The sequence below is a fragment of the Schistocerca americana genome, chromosome 7 (assembly GCF_021461395.2).
Source record: "Schistocerca americana isolate TAMUIC-IGC-003095 chromosome 7, iqSchAmer2.1, whole genome shotgun sequence".
Classification (NCBI taxonomy): domain Eukaryota; kingdom Metazoa; phylum Arthropoda; class Insecta; order Orthoptera; family Acrididae; genus Schistocerca; species Schistocerca americana.
Window position 1 is genome coordinate 175188538 of NC_060125.1, and position 12978 is coordinate 175201515.

The 12978-nt window shown below is 38.6% G+C and overlaps 1 protein-coding gene across 1 annotated transcript in view; it reads left to right on the forward strand.

Moving 5' to 3' along the window:
* LOC124621800 (dmX-like protein 2) overlaps positions 1 to 12978 on the forward strand; it is a 351417-nt gene that overhangs the window by 215658 nt on the left and 122781 nt on the right. The window contains exons 41-42 of the mRNA XM_047147237.1: positions 3301 to 3537; positions 4249 to 4413. Of these exons, the coding sequence (XP_047003193.1) occupies positions 3301 to 3537; positions 4249 to 4413 (402 nt within the window). The remainder of the gene's footprint in view (positions 1 to 3300; positions 3538 to 4248; positions 4414 to 12978) is intronic.

Below are 12978 nucleotides of genomic sequence, written 5' to 3' on the forward strand. Positions count from 1 at the left end.
CATGGATCGCTTCAAAAGATGAACAATTTTTTTGACGCTGGATTTGTACACTGCCCGAAAGAGGGGAGAAAGTAGTGGCCAGCGATGGAAAATACTTTGAATGATACATGTGTAACCAATTTGTTTCATTAAAGCCTCAAATGTTGGGGAAAAAACGGCGGAAGCAAAGTTGTACATCTTCTACATAGGAACGTTGAACATCATATTTAAGGGTACTGAGGATGCTTTCTTGTCACCTCAGAAACAGAGATGCCATCCGTGCCAGTAGAATGTCCGTAAGAAAGTGTACCTTTATATTTACATTTAACATGTCTGGGGTGAAGTGAGGTCCTGCGGCCCCATTTACTATGATGCCAAGTTATACATAGCTGCATACCTGATGATGTAAGCATGGATTTCTGTTTCCCAATGGTACATGTTATGTATATTTACACTACTGTGGTTAGTAAATGTTGCTTCATTGGTAAAGAGAACACTCCAAAAACATATCATGTGTCATACATTGAAGAGCAAACCAATGAAATTCTATACAAAATAAAAACATGTCCTTAGAATGCTGATGTAATGACAGATGAAAAGGATGGTATTTAAATCTTGTGATAGACATAAAGACATTTGTCTGGCAGATTCCACATTGATTGGCGTGTGTCACACCATGTGGATTGATAAGCTTTGTAGCCAGAGCAGCTTCTTCCAGTGCTGTGACAGTCACAGTCTTCGTCCTCGACTTCTTTTTGATGTTCAAGCTGCACATTCACACTAGTTTCTTAATAATTCATGAAAATGCTTGACACGTCAGTCGGTAGTGATCACAGTAGATATCTCAATGTTGCTGTACTGTTCTGACAGCATTTCTTTGACATTCGCCATAGTTATACAAGTACCGTGTCTAACTTCTCTTAATTGGTGTGCATGTCTGAGGGTCAGGAAAATTGAAGCAAAAGTGAGCTGTCAATAGACGACACATTTCCTCCTAGTTTTGCAGAGGACAATTGAACAGTCAAAAGATGGAGCCTGGCATGAGAGTTCCTCTTTTTGCTGTTTACGGCTGTGATGGCTGATTCCAGCCACCTTGCCTTTCAATTTTAGCACAATTCTTGGCTGCCCTCAAAATAAATGTCAACACTTACAGTAATCCGAACAGACAAGCGAAAAAAAAGAAGAAAAATCAGCTCACAAATGGTTGGGTCTGACAGATCCATTGTTTTGTTTACGTTCCAGAATAGTAAGACCAAATGTTCTTGAGAAATAGCCTGTTTGAAATATTAAGTTCTGTGTTTGTTTTGTATAGTACAGATGCCTTTATATCAGCAATGTCCAAAAGTGCATAAAATGTGCACAATGGCCAGTGTATTGTGTGCCTTCCAACACTACACTTATGAGCCAGAACATTATGACCACCTACCTAATAGCTGGTATGTCCACCTTTGGCACAGTTAGCAGCAGCAGTGTGTCATGGCATGAAAGCAGTGATGCCTGGGTAGATCATTGGAGGGAGTTGGCACCACTTCTGCACACTGCACAAAAAAGTTACCTAATTCCCGTAAGTTCTGGTGGGTGGGGGGGGGCCAGCACATCAATTGGAGCTCACCATTGTGTTCTTTGAACCCCTCCATCACACTTGGCCTTATGACATGGCGTGTTATCTTGTTGAAAAATGCCACGCCATCAGAAAGACATGATCGTCATGAAGAGGTATGCATGGTCTGCAACAAATGTACAATACTCCTTGGCCATCACGGTACCTTGCAGAAGCTCCACTGGACTCATGGGTGCCACATGAATGTTACCCAGAACATAATGGGGTCACCACCAGCTTGTCTCCAACCCACAGTATAGGTGTTGAGAAGGTGTTCCCCGTGTCGCCTGTCCTGTTTTACCAGTCTGCCCAGCCTACAAGTTCAGACACCTGTAATGAGGGATGGCCACCAAGCCCCATGATGTCTGGATGTGATTTTAGCTTGGTTTCGCCAAGTGTTGAAGACACTCACCACAGCACTCCTTCAAGCCCTGACAAGTCATGCAGTTTCCAAAATACTTGTGCTGAGCCTCTGGGACATCACACTCTGCCCTTGCTCAAACTCAGATAGATCGCGCACATTCCCCAGTCTAAACTTGGACAGCACGCTCACTGATACTATGTGCACCATGCGTGTGTCGTTCCACACCAGATGGTGGTGCTATCACCTGGACAGGCTTATTTCGTTAGGTCAGTGGTTGTAATGCTCTAGTTGATCAGTGTATATCCTGGACATGTTGCATCAACTGCAGCCACTCCATTCTTTGTTGAATTATAGACTGTATCTGACTTCCTCAGGTTACATGTTTCTTCATTGATTTTATAGTTTGTATGCATTGATGCCACAAAAATACATGTCAATATAACAAGAAATTTGGATAAACAGAAAAAGCTAACATAAACAGACGGGCTGGGTCTCTCAGACCAAGAACATGTTTCTTCCCATGTCAACAATCAGCTGGAAAAAAAAGAAAAGAGGAATGGTGAAACAAGTAGTGACCACTTGGAACTTTAAATGAAACCTAGAATGAATGACTTTATGATTAGTAGTGTACTGTTGTGGATATTTTCAAAACAAATTCCACCTGTGTATGAAAGACCCAGCCTGTCTGTTCAATATTAACAAGCATTACAAAACTACACACATCTTTTCACAAACTTTTGAGTGGCATTAAAGATACAAGGTACTTGATCCAATAAAAAAATAAAAGGAAAACGTAGTACAGTACTTCATTAGATACAAGAATTAAGACAATTAATGATGCAAAGAAAGACTTCCTCTTCTGCATTCTATAATTTGCTGAAAATCATTTTCTGATATATTGAACCAATCTGGAAATTAATGCAACATATATCATTTTAAATTACTATTTACTAATTGTGAGATTTGGCAGATTTCTATATGTATAAAAATGCAGAATAGGTCTGACAAATTTAAAAAGGAAAACTGAAAGGAAATCCTGAAATTGCCAAAGCAATCCAATAGTTCTCTTTCATCATCTTATGATTTTGCCAAGCAGCACTATCCACATTGATCTCATTTTAGTAGTGCCATTATGGTACTCTTTCTTACTGTTTTCCAGCATACTCTTTCAATATGTTTCAGCCTTTTTTTTATCCATCTGCTGTTTTTTTCTTATATTTGTTATACAACTCGCTCTGTGTATCTGTATAACGAGAGGATTTTGAAAGAGGAATATAAGCTTGCAAACTGGTCTAGTGAAACCTTAATTCATATGAAAATTATAACAATATAAATACAAATGTTTGATTTTTGTTAGGTGAAAGTGTAGAGACAACCACAGCTAGTGGTGGCCAGTTGGACATAATGGCTCAACAGCTGAAGTTCATAGCCTGCCTGAAAATCCTTATGGAAGAGCTTTCAACATTGGCAACAGGATTTGAAGTTGATGGTGGGCAGCTTCGTTATCAGCTTTACGTATGGCTCGAGCGTGAAGTTGAGGCATTGCGTCAGCTGTGTAACTACAGTTTTGGTGATCCAGATCTGACAGGTTCTGGTAAGCTGTTACCATTAATGATACTTACAGTAACAACCTGCATGTAAGTTACTGAGTGCTATATTTTTATCTCACCTGAAGATTTATTGCTGATTGTATTAAGGCAAACCCCCAAGCCCCAACTTGCTTTGGTAGATAACAAAAGATCTGAATAAAATCTTACATTTCCATTTCTGATGTTAATATGTCATAGACGTCAGCAGAAAATGAAGATTTATCATGAAATTTACAACTGTGAATTGTAAGGTCGTGTTATCACATTTTATTCCAAAATTATATTTGTCAAAGGCCAAAACAGTCTATAAAATTTCTTGATGCTTTTTTCAGTTACAGAGTACTGAAGCTTGTTTGTATGTCTCAGCTATGGGTTACATAGTAAAGCATTTTGCTTGTGTTTCACTAGTGTTGTTTGCTATAAACAATTAAATTCACCGTTATTAGCTAGACGATTAATAAATTTAACATAAAAGCTTTACCTCATGTTATGAATTGTGAAATTTACTAACCATTAAATGTTTTTGGAATGTGATTCTATTAGTTGTACCTTCAGTTATACTCCTGTCAGTTATGAGAGCTTTCATACTCCTTTGCTTATTAATTTATGACCTTGCTAAAACACAGATTAACTGTACAGGTGCATTTCACATGCACAATCCATTCCTTCCCACTGAATGCTGTTTACCCTTTATATGTTGCATGGTATGAATATAGATGAGGGCATAATCGAAGCGAGCCAAGATATACGGGAACATAATTCAACTCCAACAATGATGCGTCCTGGGGAAAAACCTACACTTCATGAAATCCTAATGGCTGAGAAGATGGATTTTGAAGCTAAGGTGCAACGAGCTGCGAAAAGAAAAAAATGGTTGAAAGGTAATATGACACTAAATGAATCAAAATTTCTCAGGAAAGACAAATCTTCAAAATATTCAGAGAAATTCGCATTTTTTTAGTAAGAGGAAGTCAAAAATTTAGATTTGCTTTGTTAATTATATACTTAACAAAGTAAGAAGACTCTATGCTGGCACTTAATTTTGACTAAGAAAACTACTAGTAAAGTGTGTATATATACTTATTTCTGAAAACTAGTATTTGTGTGCTTATGGACAAGAATTTTGTGGAGTTGGAGTAAGTTGAGCAATGATGAAAATATAAACTATAGTGTTGTTACTAATATTATCTGACAAAAAGTCACTAAAATGTGCTATTATCTTTACTTTTTGACTTCCAGTTGCTTTATGAAAAGTGGACAGCACTGTGGTATTGTCTTGTACGTTTGATTTACTTGTTTCTGACAAACTTAAGTTACCATTTAGCTGACAAAATACTCTGTTGCTTACCATACCACAAGTAAGTGATTTAGCCTCTTGTACATGAGGAATTTATTTACGTGTCAAATCTTCTGACAATGAATTACAACAGTAAATTGCTTTGCAATGACATCGCAAGACGTAAAATGACTGTGATTGTGTAAAACACATGAATTGTATATTATAAATAAATTTTAATTATTTCATTGTTCATAAATAGACATCATGTGTGTGGGGAGGGGGGGGGGGGGGGGCATCAAAAGTAAAAGAAGGCCTGTAAGAAAGTATCAGTCTGCAAATTTTTATTTATGCAGGATGAAACCTCCTACTTTGGTGCAAACCAAATGTTTGTGGCATGTAGCCAGATTTTATTTCCATTTCTTGACAAGAGATTTCTGTTAGTAAGGTTCGTGCACTTTTGCATAGCAAGTAAATTGTTATTTTAGAAGAAACCCTTTTGCTATCCTTTGTTTTCAAATTACATCTGCACTCCAGATCTTTACTTATGTGAAAGTAGCTGTGAAATTGAAAGAAACAGAAAAAAGTGCTGAATGCAACACACAAAGAGGCTCACATGAAAGGTGCCTTTCCAGTCACTGACTGCAGATCAGTTTATGAGTTTAATGTCCAGAAGTGAAGTAATTGAGTGTCAAAATGAACTATTGTTCCTGGCTAGGAACATCATAAAATTGATTGGCTGATCTGGATTTGTAACATTAGCCAGCTTGGCCTCGCTGTCTTGGTACTGTGAAAAGCTGAAATCAGGGGAGGGGATTACAGCCATTTCTTTTCCAGAGGACCTGCAGCTCTACTGTTTGGTTTAGCAGTGATGGCATCCTGTTGGTTAAAATATTTTACAGGTAAAATAGTCCTTCATTCAGATCTTCGGCCACAGCTACTCAGGAGGATATTGTCATCAGAAGAAATACATAGGTAGGAGTGTAGAATGTTAGCTCCCTTAATCGGATAGGTGGTTTAAGGAATTTGGAAAGGAAAATGTGTAGATAGAGGTCTGAAACAGTGGAAATGAGTGAATCAGAGTGGTAGACAGAACAGGCTTGCTTATATCAGTAGATGGGCAACAACAGAATATCAAATAAGAGTAATGTAGTAGGTCTAAGGAAATAGGAATTTGTGTAAGCTACTATCAGTACCGCCAGATTTCGAGAAGAATGTAATCATTTCATGTCCAGTGAAATAAAGTCCTGACAAGGATGGACATCACCGAACCATCAAATTTCAAGTCATTGCTGTAAAATTGTAGCACGAATTATTGACAGTTTAATGGGAATAATGGCAGAAGTCATCCTCAAAGAAAATCAGTTTTAGTTACAGAAATGTGCAGTAACATACGAGACAATTCATCTTATCCTATAAAATAGATTGAAGAAGTCAAACTTATGTTTATAGCATTTGTAAATTTAGAGACAATTTTTGACAATGTTGATCAGACTATAGTCTTTGAAATTCTGAAGATAGCAGGGGTCAGATACCAGACTGCAATTATAACCATTGAATGACCTGAAAGGGGAGCATTAGTTGAGTCAGGAATGTTTTAGCATGTTCCTAATTTTATCCAGTATATATATTGAGCAAGAAGTAAAAAAACCAAACAGAAATTTGGAGAGGAAGAAAAAATAAAAACTTTGTTTGCCGATGTTCTAGTTCTATAAGAGATAGCAAAGGAGTTGGAAGATCAATTGAAAACAGTGGATAGTGTCTTGAAAAAGTAAGATGAACATCAACAGAAATGAAACAAGGATAATTAAATGCAGTGGAATTAAATCAAGTGACGATGGGGAATTGGATTACTGAATGAGAGATTAAAGGTGGTAGATAAATTTTGCTACCTGGGCAGTAAAATAACATGTAATGGTTGGCATAGAGGAGCTATAAAATGCAGACAGCAGTTCCAAGAAAAGGGTTTCTGAAGAAATGAGTTCATTAGCATCTAATATAAGTTTATTGTTTGGCAGTCTTTTCTGAAGGTATTTATGTGGAACATAGCTTTGTATGGAAATGAAACCTGAACAGTAAACACTACAGACAAGAAGGGAATGGAAGCTTTTGAGGTGTTTTGCTACAGAAGAATACTGAAGATTAGATGGGTAGACTGAATGACTAAAGAAGAGGCATCAAAGTGAATGAGGGAGAAACGAGATTCATAACAAACTTTGTGTAAAAAAAGTGCTTATTTGATATGATGCATGCTGAAGCATCAAGGACTAATTAGTTTAATTGTGAGGGAATTGTGTTGGGTGAAAATTCTGAAAGGAGACCAAGATTTGAGAAGCATTAGTAGGTCAACAGAATGTACATTCCAGTAGTTGCATGAACATGAAGACACTTGCACCGAATACCTTAGGAAAGCTTCATCAAACCAGTGTTTGGACTGAAGAACACCACAATCAACAAAAACGTGACATAAATTTAATAAGGTAGCTCATAAATTGTGTACAAAATTTTAATTTCCAATACTCAAAGTTGATATTGTACTGTTTTCAGAGCAGAGAATCGTGAACATCTGAGAATTAAAAAATTAAAAGAAGTTTTTCCTTTTTAAAAGAATTAAATATGTTCTTTTGAAAATTGCCTCATTGTTTTATTTATTCCTTTCTTCTTCTTCTTCTTCTTCTTCTTCTTCTTGTCTTCTGTGGGACTTGAAGCTCCCATGTCAATATTGCCTCCAAATGCTTCCATCTTGTGCTACTTCCTGCCAATTATTTATGATCGTTGTGTTGTACATAGTTCAATTTCATGTATCCATTTTATTCTGGGTCTCCCCTTCGTCTCCTGCCAAATGGCTTCTCCGTGAATATTGTTGAACCAGTTATTCTTCTTTGATGGCCTGCCATTGAACTCTTCTCGAATTTATTATGATCATTGTTGTTGCTTGTTGTGAAAGTACGTGGATTGTTCGGAGAGGCCATCTGCGTCTCTCACACATGTCAAGATGCAGCTTGTTAATGCTGAGAGGCAGCACCATTAATTTTGAACAATATGGGAACAACATTTGTTTAACAGGATATACGCAGCTGAATATCGTAGAATCATGTAATAAAACACCTCAGTTGTAAATAGTTTATTGGTTCAGTTCGATCGGTTTCATTCAGTTATAAGCCCATCTTCAGCTGAACAAGACCGTAGTAGGAAGATGGAGAAACTATAATAAGAGATTATATACCATGTTCTGAGGCATCAAGGGATCACAAATTTAGCATTGGAGGGCAGTGTGGAGGGTAAAAATCATAGAGGGTGACCAAGAGATGAATACACTAAGCAGATTCAGAAGGACGTAGGTTGCAGTAAGTACTGGGAGATGAAGAAGCTTGCACAGGATAGAGTAGCATGGAGAGGTGCATCAAACCAGTCTCAGGACTGAAGACCACAACAACAACAACAACAACATACCATTCAACGCTTGTTTGTTGTTAATAGCGGGAATTCACTGGCCAACTGTAATTATGAAGTTGCTATGTTCAGCTTAGTCAGGATGAAACGCAGGTGTCACAACAGATAATCAACAAAATTACATAAAGTCATGACCAGTCAGAGGAAAAATCTAAGAGAAAATCAATGAACAATGTAAGAGAACTTACACTATGAGGCGTGTGGCAGCCGCACACTGGCCACCAGGTTGCGGGCACAAGACAGCTGCATGTTCCTGTAATTGTCATTGCCAGCTGGTACTATTTCTGCTGGTGGATACTCAATTATCACTACATTTAACGTGTACATAATTTTCACATTATTATTATTTTTTGTTACAGTGTACATCTAACCATTGTTTATTCAGTTACGTATTTGTATCTACCATTTGTTAACAATTGGCGTAGTCAGCTCTGAAGCTATTCGCCACTAGATGGCTTTACTTTCCCTTGCTATACAATGGTTGCCAGTTTCTGTTCACAGTTGGCTTGTATCACAGCATCATACCATATCATACTTGCAGATGTCAGCTTGATCCTCACTTCTTTACATAATTTTGTTGATTATCTGTTATGACACTCATGTTTCTTTCTGACTAACCTGACCTTATCAACTTCAGATTCCCAGCTGGCAGTGAATTCCCACTATTATGGTAACAAATGTGTTAAGTGGTGTACGGTCTCTCATAGTTTTTCCATTTTCTTACTGGAGTCTTGTTCACCTGAACATCGGCTTATAATCGTCCAAAACTGGTCATAATTGAACCTATTAAACTATTTACAACTGAAGGGGTTTATTATCTGTCCATATGGGAACACACTAACAAAAGTCAAAAAGTGCTTCCAGCAACTTCAGCCTTGTAACAAGCCAGGTGATTGTTTGATTCAACATGACAATGCTCGGCCTTATAAAAGTTTGAGAACCTTCGAACATATCACTAAACAGAGTTAGACAGTGCTAACCAATTTGCCCTAGAGTCCTGACCTAGTTCCATCAGACTTCCACTTGTTAGGACCAGTAAAGAATGCCATTCGTGGAAGACATTTTGAAGATGATAAAGCGAGAATTGACACAGTGAAGAAATGGCTTCATGACCAGAACAAAAAGTAGTACTCGCAGCTTGTACATGCTCTTGGGTATCACTAGAGAAAGGCCATAGAACAGGAAGAAAATTACTTGGAAAAATAGGGAGTGCAGAATAAACGTTATTATTTCTTTTGACCATATTATCAAAAGAATGGATTACTACTCATAATACATCGGATTGTGAAACAAGTAACTCTTCGGCCAAAAGACCTTCTTCAGAATTAGACAAAGCGCGCGCGCGCGCGCGCCCACACACACACACACACACACACACACACACACACACACACAAACAAACTTGTGTGTGAGTTGCGTTTGCGCGCGTGTGTGTGTGTGTGTGTGTGTGTGTGTGTGTGTGTGTGTGTGTGTGTGTGTGTGTGTGTTATTGTTGATGAAGGCTTTACTGGCTGGAAGCTTTAGTTGTGACATTCTGTTGTGCCTATCTGCGACTCAGCATCTCCACTGTATGGTAAGTAACAACTTTCCTTTTCATAATATTGTTACATTCCATCCTGGATTTTCCATTGTTTGAATGTCCAAAGAAAGTATGCCTTGCAGTCTGCTGCTCATATTCTAGTGGTTAGCATTGTTGCCTCTGGACCATGGGATCACATGTCCGATTCCCAGGCATGTAGGGGATTTTTTCTGCCCAGGGCCTGGGTGTTTGTGTTGAAATCATCATTTCATCACCATTCAGGAAAATGTCAAGACTGGACAGTAAAAAGATTGAGAATTTGTATGGGTGCTAATAATCACACCGTTGAACCCCACAAACCAAAATCATAATCAATATCATCATCATCATCATCGTCGTCGTCATGATACCTCACAGTGTTACAGATAAGCCACATAAACTGGTGTGCAAAACTTAAGAATGAAAGTAACTTTCACAAGACATGTTACTGCCAAGTAAGGTAGCCCTGTGAATGTTGGACCTTACATAAAAAGAAATGCTACCGTATAATACAGAAGGTAATTGAAAGAAAGATGCAATGAGATGAACAGAAATGACACTTTTATTCAAAGACAATAATTACACTGTAGTCACCACGGTTCATGACGGTCCTCTAGAAATCGTGCAAGGTCGGACATGGTTCTTAATAGTGTATGTGATCACCACAGACAGCAGTGTGCTCTCTGCAACTTGCTCCCATGCTGGCCACAAGATGGCTCAGGAGTTCTTGTTGTAGGCCTTGCCATTGCTCCACCAGCACAGTTGACAACTGCTGGATGATCATTGATGCATGTAGAAGTGCTGCAATACGTCTCCCCAGTGTATCCCACACCTATTCAACAGGATTTAAGTTGGGTGAATGGGCAGGCCGTCACTTCACCAAATACCTTCTCATTCCAGAAGTTCCCTTCACCTATACTGTTTGATTTGATCATGCACTGTAATCCATTACAATAAAGTCAGTGCCAAATGTATCTGTGACAAAAACACACATGGAGAATGAATACAGTGTCACAATAACATTGATCTGTGACTGCACAGTGTACAAAGATTTGGAGGTCAGACACCCAAACAATATTATGCCTCCTCACATCATAACAGCTGGACCATCAAAACAATCATGTTCGACAATGTTTCTGGATCTATTACAGTCTGGAATGGAACCAGGAACATTGTCAAACATGATCATTTTGGTAGTCCAGCTGTTATGGTGTGGGGAGGCATAAAATTGCTTGGGTGTACTGACCTCCAAATCTTTAAACACAGCACACTCACAGATCAATGTTATTCTGACACTATACTCCTTCAGCATGTGCTCTTTTCAGGTGTGCATTCAACCCTGACTTTGTTTTCTCTGGATGACAATGCGCAACCACATTAAACTGCGCAAATGGACGAGCTCTTGGGAAGAGAGGATATTCGGTGAATTGAGTGGCCTGCCAATTCCTCCAACTTAAATTCCATCAAGCATGTGTGGGATGCATCAGGTAGACATATTGCAGCAGGTCTGCAGACACCAATGAACACCCAGTAGTCGTCAACCACACTGGTGGAGTAATGGAATGCTCCAACACAAGAAGTGCTTACCAACATAGTGGTTAGTGTGGGAGCACATTGCAGAGCACGCATTGCCATCTGTGGTGATCACACACTCTATTCAGGATCATATTCCACCTTTGTAATGTCCAGGGGAACGTCATAAATTACAGCAACTTAAGTGTAATTATAGTCTTTAAATAAAGCTGTCATTTCTGTTTATTCCATGGTGTATTTCTTCCAGTTACCGTCTGTACTGTACTGTACTGTACTGTACTGTCGCAGCTCCTTCTGTGTAAGGTCCAAGTTTCCTGGACGGTGTTACTTGGTAGTGACACATCATGCAAAAGTTACTTTCATCTTTAAGTTGTGCACATCATTGTATGGAGAAGAGAAGAATTTTACTATCATGCAACCAGCAGCTTTTCTCAGGTGCAGTACACAAAATTTTTTGTACGAGCATTATGCAATCAGGTATTCAACCATTTTTCCCTTGCCACCACTGCCTTCTGTTGCCCAGAAGAAGAAATTCCTGTCTAGTCAGCATTTCCCCATTGTCATAAAGGGACAACACACAGATTTCACAGTCAAGTTGCAATCCCTGTTGCTAAAACCTTTATGATACAGAAACGCAAACACAAAATTCACTTGTAGCTAAATACCTAGGTTTTCTTAATCCCATTGGCTACCGAGCGAGGTGGCGCAGTGGCTAGCACACTGGACTCGCATTCGGGAGGACGACGGTTCAATCCCGTCTCTAACCATCCTGATTTAGGTTTTCCGTGATTTCCCTAAATCGTTTCGGACAAATGCCGGGATGGTTCCTTTGAAAGGGCACGGCCGATTTCCTTCCCAATCCTTCCCTAACCCGAGCTTGCGCTCCGTCTCTAATGACCTCGTTGTCGATGGGCCGTTAAACACTAACCACCACCACCACCCATTGGCTATCCTGTACTCCTTCCTCTGCCTAATTAGTAATTGCCCTAATTCTGTATTGATTTGAAGAACGTAAACTGCGATTGTTGTTGTATAGTCTTTGGATAGGCTATAAAGCTGTGTAATTTTGTAAAATCCTGTTAATATTGGTAGCATGTCAGTGGTTACATTAAATTACTCTGAGCTATGTTTGGAAGTTGCTTTATCTCTCTTGCTTTTCATAAAGCTGCTGTTACTGGAAGGTGAATTTCAGTGCAGGAGAACCATTCACACAGAATATCATAAATTTACCAGGAGACCGAATGACAAGCCAGTACTTACGTTAAAGTAAAAAAATCTTAGCTTTTGGAACTGTCAAGTCCTTTGTCAGAGAAAAAAAGAGGGATATGTTCGGTAAGGATAGAAAGCAGAAGACTATAAGTAAACGTCTCCAAATTTTATACTTTTTTCAAGTGAGTTCTCCTTTTGATTTAATTCACATGGGAAATTGTTAGTTAGCAATGTGAATAATAGAAATGCAATTATTTTAGTATAAGATTGAAAATGATGATTGACAGGACGGAGTATCATTAAATGTAGATGTGAAACTGCATAACTTAAAATTCTTCTTTAGGTTGAGAGGAAGTTTTACAGAGTGCACATATTTCTTATCAGTGTCTTTTTGTGATTTCATCTTTTTGCTGAAGA